The sequence below is a fragment of the Danio rerio genome, chromosome 1, assembly GCF_049306965.1.
Source record: "Danio rerio strain Tuebingen ecotype United States chromosome 1, GRCz12tu, whole genome shotgun sequence".
Lineage (NCBI taxonomy): Eukaryota > Metazoa > Chordata > Actinopteri > Cypriniformes > Danionidae > Danio > Danio rerio.
In genome coordinates this window covers 3,884,590-3,897,500 of record NC_133176.1, presented here as the reverse complement: position 1 = coordinate 3,897,500, position 12,911 = coordinate 3,884,590, and the positions used below count along the sequence as shown (strand labels likewise).

At 31.3% G+C, this 12,911-nt stretch overlaps 2 protein-coding genes across 2 annotated transcripts in view; both read left to right on the top strand.

The window, feature by feature from the left end:
• The window catches only part of LOC141375513 (uncharacterized), a 30,570-nt gene extending 29,698 nt beyond the window's left edge, over positions 1 to 872 (top strand). The window contains exon 4 of the mRNA XM_073909165.1: positions 729 to 872. Within this exon, the coding sequence (XP_073765266.1) occupies positions 729 to 872 (144 nt within the window). The remainder of the gene's footprint in view (positions 1 to 728) is intronic.
• gpc5a (glypican 5a) overlaps positions 1 to 11,603 on the top strand; it is a 298,323-nt gene extending 286,720 nt beyond the window's left edge. The window contains exon 8 of the mRNA XM_073945913.1: positions 10,904 to 11,603. Within this exon, the coding sequence (XP_073802014.1) occupies positions 10,904 to 11,046 (143 nt within the window). The 3' untranslated portion in view covers positions 11,047 to 11,603. The remainder of the gene's footprint in view (positions 1 to 10,903) is intronic.
• The last annotated feature ends 1,308 nt before the right edge of the window (positions 11,604 to 12,911 follow it).

The following is a 12,911-nucleotide window of genomic DNA, read 5'->3' as shown; positions in this document are numbered from 1 at the left end:
TTCGTTGACAGAAATGTTGAAATTAAATATTAATTCTACACACTTTGACAGCATTTGAAAACGTTACAAATGTTTGTCCTCCTATAGAAATCATATTAAAACAAAAAAAAATATATTAACCTCCCCCATCTTTTTGTATTTTCAAACATTTTTGAAAAAGCTCCAGGCAGCCACAAGGGCAGCGCTAAAGAGCCGCCCGCGGGTTGCTGACCCCTGAGCTAGGGACACCGGCCCTCGCGGCCAAAAATGGACCGGCCCACCGGGAGTTCTCCCGCTCCTCCCGATTAACCAATCTAGCACTACTTTCTGCACCACTGCATCGTCCTAGTGTACAATGTTTTATATTTATTTTGTAGTAATTTGACAAATGAGATGTTTTTAAAGTAGTGTAATAGTTACTTTCCCTGGTTTAGAGTTACTTTTATAATTATGTAACTCAGTTACTAACTCCGTTACTATTTGAGAGAAGTAACAAGTAGCTATAACTCATTACTCTTTTTAAAGGAACGTGCCCAACACTGGTTTGTTCTGTATGAAAGCACTACTTTCTTTTCCACCCTCTTTATCTGTGTGTTTTTTTTTCTGGCCATTGTTGTGTTATTGATCATTGTTCTCTGAGGTCCCAAAGATTTAACTTGCATTGATTTTACATCAGCCTCCAACTTTGTCTTTGCTGCATTGTGTGAACCTGTTGTGGTGATAAAGCTGATTTTATAGCGTTTGTTTAGGCTCAAACAGACACATGCGTTTGCGTTTGGGTCCCTGAAGAAGAAAGGCCTGAAGCATCGCAGGTTCAGGCAATAAACAGAGACGGAGACGGAAACCACTGGATCAGTTCAGGAGAGCAGACCAACGGGCAACTTAGCAAATAATCAGCTGTTTGATTTTAGAAAAAAGATAAGATAAATTTAACATTTATTATGATAAGCAAGAATAGAAGCTAAAACTAATACAACCTATTAACACTTATGATACACCTTCATAGTCTTATGAGCCACCCTCACACATGAAACCTGATAAACTGCTGTAAAAACAACAGCTTACTTGTTAATAATTATACCACATCTGCTGTTCACACGTGCAGCAGCTTTCTGTTGCTTTATGGCATCGCCAGATCTCACTCAATAGCACTGAAATATCATTAAAATAAACGTGACGTCGTTTGGAGGAAATGATCGTCAAACAGCTGGGATGAAAATATTAGGATACTGTTCCAGTACTTTTAAATTATTGTTAATTCATGCAGATGTTTTGTTTGAGTGTTATTATTTGGTTTAGCTATAATACTTGTATTAAATATTAATAATATTAATATTAATAAAATTAAAAATGTTAATTTTATATATATTATATAATTATTTATTTATTTGATTATTTATTTACTACGATTAGTAAAATATTATATTTATATATATCATATTTATATATATTTAGTAAACTATTATTATTATTATTATTATTATTATTAAGAAATTATTGTATTTTTTTATTATAAATAGATAGTATATATAATTATAAGTGTATTATTTGACATAATATATTTTATTATATAATATACTAAATATAATATAATATAACATAGTATATATATATATATATATATATATATATATATATATATATATATATATATATATATATATATATATATATATATATATATATATATATATATATATATATATATAGCAAGTCTTAATTTTAACTATTAGTTCATAACTATATTATGAACTATATATTCATTTTAAAATAAGTTTAATATTTAATGAATTAATTAATTATGATTTAACAAAAATAATTTATTTAAAAACATGAATACAATTTTAATAATTTATTGTTATTATTAATATATTATTATTATTATTATTATTATTATTATTATTATTATTATTATTATTATTAAGTATTAAGTATTATATTAGTGTACTTCAAATAAATATGTATTATGAAGAGTGTATTACTTAACATTAAACAATACATTTTTAAATACATATCATAACACAAATTTTTAGTTAATCAGTCAATCAATTTGTTAATTTTTGTATTAATTAATAAAATAACTTATCAATTGTTTAAATATTTATTTACATTTATAATTATAGTATTTTATTAGTGTACTTTAAATAAATACTAAGTATTATATATAAGTGTATTACGTGATATAATATAATATAATATAATATAATATAATATAATATAATATAATATAATATGATAAATATAATATAATATAATATAATATAATATAATATAATATAATATAATATAAAAACATATATTTTTTATTTATTTTATTTATTTATTTGTTGATGATGATGTATTTATCTTATTATTTTTTCTTATCTTATTATCTTAAAATAATATTTTCCTTTAACATTTTCAAAAATGCTCAAATGCTTAATTCTCAGCATTATTTATTTAGGTACTTGCCCAAAACTTTTGCTATGCTTAATTCAAACCTCTGCCATGCTTGATTGCACCGCGACCCTGTGCATTAGCAAATGTGCATCGACAAATGTAAATGTGACTTTAATTGATTAACAGCTGATTAAAAGTGATCACCGGGTCGTTTTGTTCAGATGCCGAGCTCAATTCTAATTGGGAAGAAATTGATCGAGCCCTTAAAGCAGGCGCAGAGATCCATCAGTTTGCTGTGATTGGCTTTCTTGAGCACATCTGAGTGCATCGCTCTCTTCTGTATTCAGATTGAGTGCACAAAACCATCAGCAGGAGCGCACAGATCACTGTATTATTGACCAGCACATCTGCACTGAACACCACTCTACTGTAGTCTCAATACTGGAATTTGCCGCTTCGATATGATTCCTTAAAGAAAAATATATAATAATAAATATATTTAGCCAATGTTAAGTGTCATTTTCAATACTATATGGAAATGTGGCCACAGTGTTAATTAAACTTACAATTTTTATGTGTGTCTTATTTATTTATTTATTTATTTATTTATCTATTTATTTATTTATTTACTTACTTATTTGTTTATTTATTTATTCATTTTTTATTAGTTTTTTTTATTTATTTGTTAAATTTTATATATTTATTTGTTTGTTTGTTTTTGTTTGTTTATTTTCATTTAAAAGTGTTGCGGCTTTACGCATCCATCAATATTAAGGATTTTTGCTACTGGTCTAGTTTATACAGTTGTTCATATTTTCACCATAATAAACGTATAAAAATAAAAGTAGGTAAGTAAATAAATAAACAAATAAATAAATACATTTTTGTTATAAAGTTTTATTTAAAAATAAATAAAGTTAGTTTTTATATTCTGTGGGGATTTTTCTTTTTTAATTAATTTATTATTTATTTTTTTATATAATAAAAAGGCATGTCTTGGCGCCTTGCTCAAGTTGAGTCTGTGATTGGACAAAGAGTCTTTGACATCAGCTAATCAGAGACCAGTTCTCTCTTGCTGTTTTAAAGTATGTATGTACAAACATATTTTCATTAAAAAATAGAACTATCATATTTATTACTAGCACAAGCTATATATATATATATATATATATATATATATATATATATATATATATATATATATATATATATATATATATATATATATATATATATATATATATATATATATATATATATTGTATATGTAATTGCTGTAGTTTCTAATATTTTTTTTATTTTTAAATTGATTTTGATGCATATATTATATTATATTATATTATATTATATTATATTATATTATATTATATTATATTATATTATATTATATTATATTATATTATATGGTCACACTTTACAATAAGGTTCATTAGTTAATGTTAATTAATGCATTTACTAACATGAACAAACAATGAACAACACATTTACTACTGTATTTGTTCATGTTAGTTAACGTTAGTTAATGAAAATACAGTAGTTCATTGTTAGTTCATGTTAACTCATGGTGCATTAACTAATGTTAACAAGCATGGACTTGGATGTTAATAATGCATTAGTAAATGTTCAATTACGATTAATAAACGCTGTACATGTGTTGTTCATGATTAGTTCATGTTAGTAAATGCATTAACTAATGAACCTTATTGTAAAGTGTTACCTATTATATTATATCATATTATATTTTATATTATATTTTATCATCCAAAAACATTTGGATAAAAATAATTTTAAAATGCCATATATTTTAATGTTATATTTAACTGTACAAATAATATTGAGTGTATTATTATTTTTTTTTTTATTTGATTAGTTCATGTATAAAAAACATGCATACAGAAAAAACCTTTCCTTCATTTCAGAATCGATTTCCTTAAACCTGCAAATGTATCAAAAACAACACAAAGCAGACACACGACAGGTCACAAATGATCCCATCCCTTCATCATCTTTCAAAAAGCCTTCTGTATGTGGTTCAGGTAGTGCAGTGTGTTGTGCAGATCTGTGATAGTGTACAGATGACACTCTTCATCAGCGTTTGTTCAGTGTGTTTTTCTGAAGGCTGTTTTTTTTTTTGAAGACTGAGCAGGATTTAGACCTCCACCGCCACTGGCATGTTTTCCTTCACTTTTGTGTCATATCAGATGCTGCACTTCCCATCCAGATCCTTCTGAAGCCACACGAGGATCGATGTCTCGAGCATTCTGCCAAAATATCCTACATTTAGACCCTTTAAAATGTCCGTCTGGGGACGCCACAGCAGCCGATCGATTCCTGCTTAATTTCAGTCCACACGGATTTATTTGACAAAAGCTCAAGCATGATTTATGCCTCTGAGGGAGGCATGTTGGTGTTTTTTTGCTAACCCAAGCAAAGACCAGACGCTCTATCACTATATCTAAAATATACAGTGAATGCACTGTGTATTTTGCTTTATAGAGAGTTTAAGTCAAAATTATTAGATTTTTTTTTACTTTTTCACAATTTTCTCTAATATATTTAGATTATTTATATAAAGCAAGGAATCACAGTATTTCCTATAATATTTTTTTCTTCTGGAGAAAGTCTTATTTGTTTTCTTTCGGCTAGAATAAAAGTTTAATGTAGTAGATTCTGTAGTGGTAGATGTCGTTGGTATAGTGGTATCAGAAGTAGTAGAGGTGTTGTTGTCTGTTTACATTCATCTTGTGGATATTCCTCCAAGATTTATTCTTCGGTGGCTGTTTTATAGCTTGTAAGTCTCTGCTTTTATATCTGCTGTCTTTTGCATAGACTAATATTTGCTGGGAAATCTGTTCATCCATTTTTCAGTTTATACTTTAATTGCACGTAAACCTGCAAATTAGAATAGAAACGGTATAAAGGCATACAGACACCGTTTCTTAGTCACAGTCGGAAATTTCTATTTTGGAAACCGTTTTTATATCCGTGATGTGAACAAGAGCATAAACTACTATGACAAAGATCACCTCAGGTACTGATTGTGTGCTTTATTCAGTGTCAAATGCTACGAATTTAAGTATACTGTAAATACCCTTTTACGTGACATTTATTGCCAAACTACTAAAAGCAGCAGCAGATTGTTCACCTCAGATCTTGAAAATAAAATAAGTAGCAGATCTGAACTGCAAACCAACAACATCAGTCACTCAGTAGCCTGTTAATATTATTAAAAAGAGGTTTAATATGTATTAATTATATTAAAACGTTTAACAATCAAATTCAGAGAGCATTGGCTGGTATTTACATGTTTCTGTCTGTCGCTTCACGTTGCTTTTAGTATAGACAGACTAATTACTTGTTGCTGGAATCTTTTCACATTGCGTGTTTTTAGGACACAGTGTGACAATTATAGGTTGATTTATATAGGTCAATAATGCTACCATTTGCCAATTTTTTTTTTTTTTTCTGGCTGTTTTTTTTTCTAATGGCTTCGGATGACTAGCGGTTGTTCTTTTAATGGTATGACGTACCACAAAAAAAAAAGAAATATATAAATTAATCAATGGATTACACTTCAATTCAATTCAATTCAACTTTATTTGTATAGCTCTTTTACAATGTAGATTGTGTCAAAGCAGTGTCTTAGCTGACAGTCGGAAATTTCTACTGTGACAAAGATCCCCTCAGGTACTGATTGTGTGCTTTATTCAGTGTCAATTGCTACCAATCTGAGTGTAACTGTTTGCTGTTACTTTGTATATTATGTATATAAGTTTTTTATGTTTTCTAAGATCATGTTGTTGTTGTTGAGAAAATAAGCTATATTATAAGCATGTATTATTTGTGAATTTATTTGGTTTGGGACTTTCATTTTGACATCTCTGTGGTTGTATGAAATGGCTGACTGCCCATGAGGTTATCACTTCCTGTTAGCAAGCGATCGGCAAACATGAGTTGTTTGCAAGTGCTTGGCTGTTTCTCAATTCCAAGAACGCAGAGAACAGACTTGTGTTCTTGTGGAGACCGATCTTGCCAGGTGTCCTCGGAAGAACGAACGCGTACTTTGAGAATTGAGATGCTGCGTTCTTCCTGATGGTCATGTGACCTTCACGTCTTTTAAATGGTTAATTATTTAAACATTACAGCCTTCTTACAACGATTTATTGATTTTCCCCTTTTCAAAATATATACTTTGCATAAAAACATTATGAATATGTTGCACAATATAAATAAAACATTTATTTCAGCAAACAAACACCCTTAATGTGTTTATTCCTTTATTAAGATGTCCATGGTAATGTTTACTTTCACTGTTTCATTTAGGGAAACTCCTGAGGTAAATAAGTCATATCTCTGAACTTTAATAATAAATCTAAATAAAATGCTGCGCTTCCCACCTCCAGTCGCAATGACTTCTGGGACTTCCAGAGCAAGTTCGGTGCTCAAGTCTGCATCGTTGCGTCCTCGATATCAAGATCACATGCGGGAAGTTTCACGGGTCCTCCGTACTTGCGGTCTTGAGTATTGGAACTGAACTTAGGCAGCTGATGATGAAGTTGCACGAGAACACGAGAACGCAAGACCGCTGAAGAACGCATATTGAGAAACAGCCCTTGTCAATAAATGTATTGACTTCAACAAGTGTTTTCATATAGCATGCAGCCCACGAGGTATTTTGCTTTATATTTGTATTTGGTGCTTGAAGTTTCTGTAGCAGATCTGAACTGCAACATCAGTCACTCAGCAGCCTATTAATAACATTAAAAAAGAGTCTGTCACTTTGCATCACTGGCAGACAGACAAATTACTTGTTGCTGGAATCTTATTGCGTTGCGTGTTGTTAGGACAGTGTGACAGCTATAGGTAGAGTTTTATGCGCAATGATGCTACCATTTGTCAAAAATCTATATATTTCTCTGCTCTGGTTGTTTTTCTTTTTCTATCGGCTTCTAATGGTTGTTTCTCTAATGGTGTGACGTAACTCGAAAAACTCAGTTAATGGATTACACTTCGGCAACTGAATTCAAACATTTCGTAGATAGATAAATATTCCCAAAGCCATTCCGATGCCAGGAAATGTGAGCTGTCGAGAATGATTCGTCAGTGTGAGAAATGTGTGCAACGCACAAACAAAATGGTTGGAAAGGTTTCAGAGCTCTTCTGCTGGATCCTGCTGAGGAAAGCTTGTAGATTTTGGCTCCTCGTGAAGCTCCTCTGGCAGGAACAATGGGAAACTATGCATTGCGCACTTTGTGATTTTCGTGAAAGCATCTGATATGTGCATCCATTTGGATATATGATAAAAAGTGTACATTTTTTTTTAGTTGTTGTTGTTGAAAATGCTTTTAGCTTGCAATTTAAAATAGTAGGACTTTTAAGATGCATTAAAATGGATGCTTTCTTCATTAAAGTGCACAGGCTCAAAAATAAAGCTAAGAAAACTGTCGTTGAGGTGCACTTTAGGCACTAGTAGAGTAAGTTTTAGGTATGAATGTGTACCTTTTAAAAGGTGTGACCCATATGAAATCTTTGAACATTTACTTCTGAGGGGGTCAAGAAATTAAGATATTGTCTTTCAAAATAAAGATGTGATTCTGAACCAATTGAATCGTGTTATCAGTAACTAATTATTGGTCCCCTTACAATCTGTATTGTCTGTACACAAATAATCTCTACTGTGTCCCTCAAACACTGTAGATTTAGTTCAGTTTGGAGGGATTTGGTTTGTTTTCAACATGTCAAGAAAACACTTTTCTGCTGCCATGAAAAATACACTTCATTGCACCTCCAAAAATAAGGACTTGAGCTTGAATTGATACTGTAAAGCTGACACAATCATTGCTCTTCATATACCTGTGTTTACAAGCAAGGGAGAGGTGGTATTCAGAAATTGTAATGGACATTTGCTTTCCAGTATGTGTTTTAAGTCGTGGAGCAATCGCAATAAACTGTGACATCTGACCAATCAGTGCAGAGTAGGGCCTTCTGGCCAATTAGAACAGTCTGGGTCACCTGACCAATCAGAGAACATCCTGACAATCTAGCCAATCACAACTGACTGGGTCATCTGACCAATCTGAGAACCGCTTGACTGTTTAGTTATTCACAACAGACTGTGCCATCTGACCAGTCAGAGCAGAGCACCCAATAAGAAAATACATAAAAATAAGATATATAATAAAATCATGCCCCTCTGTCTAATCACATGGGCCATCTGACCAATCAAAGCACCGCAAGACAATCCGACCAATTAGCAATTCATGTATTGTACTTGGAAAGGCGGAGTTTGGAGAGAACCAACTGTCTCAGACACTGAGGTTATTTTCTGTTGTTGTTGTTAATGATGTTGTTGTTGCTAATGATGATAGTGACGTTGTTGTTATTAATGATGACGTTGTTGGTGTTGTTAACGATGATGATGATGACGTTGTTGGTGTTGTTGTTGTTGTTTATGATGATGTCGTTGATGTTGATGTTTTTGATGATGTTGTTAATAATGATGTTGACGTTGTTGTGGTTGGTTGTTGAGGTTTGTTGTTGTTGTTGTTTCTGTGGTAATGATGATGATGATGATGATGATGTTGTTTTTGTTGTAGTTGTTGATGTTTGTGATGATGAAGATGTTGTTGTTGTTGTTGATGATGATGATGACATTGTTGTTGTCGTTGTAGATGATGTTGATGATGATGATGATGATGATGATGATGTTGCTGTTGTTAATGATTGATGATGATGATGATGTTTTTTTGATGTTGATGTTTTTTATGATGATGATGATGTTGCTGTTGATGTTGATGATGATGACATTGTCGTTGTTGTTGTTGTTGTTGTTGTTGTTAATGATGTTGTTGCTGTTGTTAATGATGATGATGATGATGATGACATTGTTGCTGTTGTTGTTGTTAATGATGTTGTTGTTGATGATGCTGATGCTTTTTGATGATGATGATGGTGATGATGATGTTGATGATGATGTTGTTGATGCTGTTGTTGTTAATGGTAATGATGACATTGTTGTTGTTGTTGTAGATGATGTTGATGTTGATGATGATGATGATGATGATGTTGCTGTTGTTAATGATTGATGATGATGATGATGTTTTTTGATGTTGTTGATGTTTTTTATGATGATGATGATGTTGCTGTTGATGTTGATGATGATGACGTTGTTGTTGTTGTTGTTGTTGTTGTTGTTGTTGTTGTTGTTGTTGTTGTTGTTGATGATGATGTTGTTGCTGTTGTTAATGATGATGATGATGACATTGTTGCTGTTGTTGTTGTTGATGTTGTTGTTGATGATGCTGATGCTTTTTGATGATGATGATGTTGATGATGATGTTGTTGATGCTGTTGTTGTTAATGGTAATGATGGCATTGTTGTTGCTGTTGTTGATGATGTTGTTGTTGATGTTTTTGATGATGATGATGATGATGATGATGATGATGATGATAATATTGATTTTGCTGTTTATGATGATGATGACGTTGTTGTTGTTGTTGTTGTAGTTGAAGTTTTTGATGATGATGATGATGATAATGTTGATTTTGCTGTTTATGATGATGATGACGTTGTTGTTGTTGTTGAAGTTGTTGTTTTTGTTGATGATGAAGATTACGTTGTTGTTTTCATTGTTGTTGCAAAGACAGCTGTGTTTAAATGGCAAAGTAATAAACAAGTACATTTCCATTCATGAATTACCAAAAAAACCCTGATTTTAGTTTGAATAAAACTGAAAACATAGAGCATTTATTTATTTTTTTTTTTCAGTTGTCCAGATTTTAAATCTTAGTAGCATTTTATGATATGCATTCTTGCTCTCACATTAAATGATGGAAAATTTAGTCATGTTTTATCATAAAAGTGTAGTTTTTGCCTTTTAAAGTCATAATGAAATGGAAATTAAGATAATTCATGAACTAATTAATAATTATTGTCCTTTATTCCACCATTGTGACTTGAAACAGTCCTGCAATAAGAATATAAGTTGTCCATGATTTTGTTCTTTGGGATTCAATTGTATTGTTGTAAGAACGGCATTGCTAAAAAAAATGAAGGAAAGATTGATGAATGGATGAATTCAGAGCAGAAACAAGAAACACCCTGATAGCCCCGCCCCAAATAACTGATAACTCCGCCCTAAATACATTCCATGTGAATAGAAGTGAAGTCGTTTTGAGGGGAATCGACAGTTATGGTATTTAATAAAAGTTTATGAGGGCAAATTCATGTTTGTAAAATAATTGCACAGATCCATTATTTATATTAAGCATTACCAGATACATATACAAATAAGAAGAGTATATTTAGATTTTATAGTGACATTAGGCTGAGTGTCTATATTCTCCATTAGCAATATTAGTAGTGTGCTCTTCTCAAGACAGCAGTAGATATGACTCAGAAGAAGGAACTTGATAGTGATGTTGAAATGTTTTTGATCCGTTATCATCATTCCTCATCATCCTGAAAACACATGCCTTCAACAAAGCCCTCTGGCTAGTTTATATACAGTGGAATTGCTTTCATTTTGGCTCTTTTCTCTTGCAGTGACACCGGAAAATACCAACAATCACAGATATCATCACCCACAAACCAAAGCCTTTGATGGGATGGATTCTGGCGCAAGAGAAGCACGAAGCCTCCCGCTGTTTCTGGTCTGGATGTGTGTGTTTGTGCTCCTGTCAGGGTAACGTCAGCCAACTGGGTCCAGACCCCAGCCTGAAGACTGCTTTATCCCACTGTTTTCTGGAAAGACAAGAAAAAGTGTCAGCTTTTAAAAACACTGAGGTTGAAATTCCAGCAAAAAAAAAACAAAAAAAGAAAAGAAAGAAAGAGAGATGTGCTCTAATGGAAATGGATCAAGAAAGGCTAAACTGGCTTTGATGCATTTAGGACTGGAGGTGGTAAAAAGAACTAAGAGTAAAAAAAATACGAAGCAACACTGTTTATAAACCTTTTTTTTAATCACAAAGAGTTTTTATCATCAACATAGCAGGCTACTAAAAATTCTGCCAATACTTTACTGCCTTGAATAATGTCTTTTCTACAGGGTTCGGAGTAACACTTTCAGAGAGAAATGAATTAATTTAATTCTTTAGTGATGTACAATGTATCCAATATCGTTCTGCGCTGAAACATATGGAAGCTTTTTTTCTGCCAAGGGATAAATTGGCAAAATTAATAATATTTTTTTTTATTTAATAAAATGTAACAACATGTAAATAAAATACAAAAAAACAAACAAAAATAATCAAACCAACATATGTTTATTTAACAGTAACTGCGACTCTAAATTTAATATTTTCTTGTAACTTCGAGATTAAAAAACTGATTGTAAAAAATAAAAGATGTCAAAAAGATGTAAACAATTTTATAGAAATAATGTTTATATAGCACGTTATATTTATATTTGATTTTCTTGTTATTCTGACTTTATATCGCAGAAATATGACTCTCATCTAGATAGATAGATAGATAGATAGATAGATAGATAGATAGATAGATAGATAGACAGACAGACAGACAGACAGACAGACAGACAGACAGACCGACCAACGGATTGACGGACCGATTGACCGACAGACAGACAGATAGATAGAAGAAAAAAGAAAGAACAGTAAAATTCACCTTTTTAATGTAATTTTTTTCCCATGGCAGAAAAACTTTCATATAAATGAGCACAGCACATGTTCTTTTTTTATAGAAATGATGCAATATTTCTGATGTCATGTACTGCTTTTTAAATGTCTTGGTACCATGTACCTAAATTACTTCGTATTTTCAGCCTTTTTAAATGTACTGCTGTTGTTCGTTTCCATCTGAAATGGCGTACAACGCACCTTAACAAAAATGTATAAAGATGTCTTGATTTACAGTGTATTTATACTTGGTTACAGAGTCACATTAAATATATAATGAAACTAAATGTCTGATTCAGGGCGTCAAATGAAATGCTCTAACATCATTTTACAGTAAGATTTTACATTAACAAAAGAAAACTAATGCTTAATTTTGGATAATTCATTTACTGCTGTCAGCCAAGTCTACCATAATTGGGGGCTCGTCTGGGATGTAAACATAAGATCTCTTTATCTCTATGCAAAATCTGTGTAATTATTCACAAATATCATTTTTTATTCAGGCATTTGTGGCATTGCAGAAGTATTATGTGTTGTGAATGCCATTTCATGCTGACCTTTCTAGACATAATGCACTTTTGTATAATTTCATCAGACTTTAGGGCAAGCATTAATGTTCATTTCAGCATTCATTTCATAATTTAAACAATGCGTATGTTAACTTTAGTTAATGCACAGTGAACTAGCAAATATTTGTTATTAACATTAGCAAAATAAGGAAAGTTATATGAAAATGCACATTATTATTATTATTATTATTATTATTATTATTATTGATATTAGATTCATTTACTACTGTAAATCAAAAATACCATAACTGGGGGCTTGTCCGGGATGTAAACATAAGATCTCTTTATCTCTATGCAAAATCAGTGTAATTATTCACAAATATCCTTTTTTATTCAGGAATTTTTGGC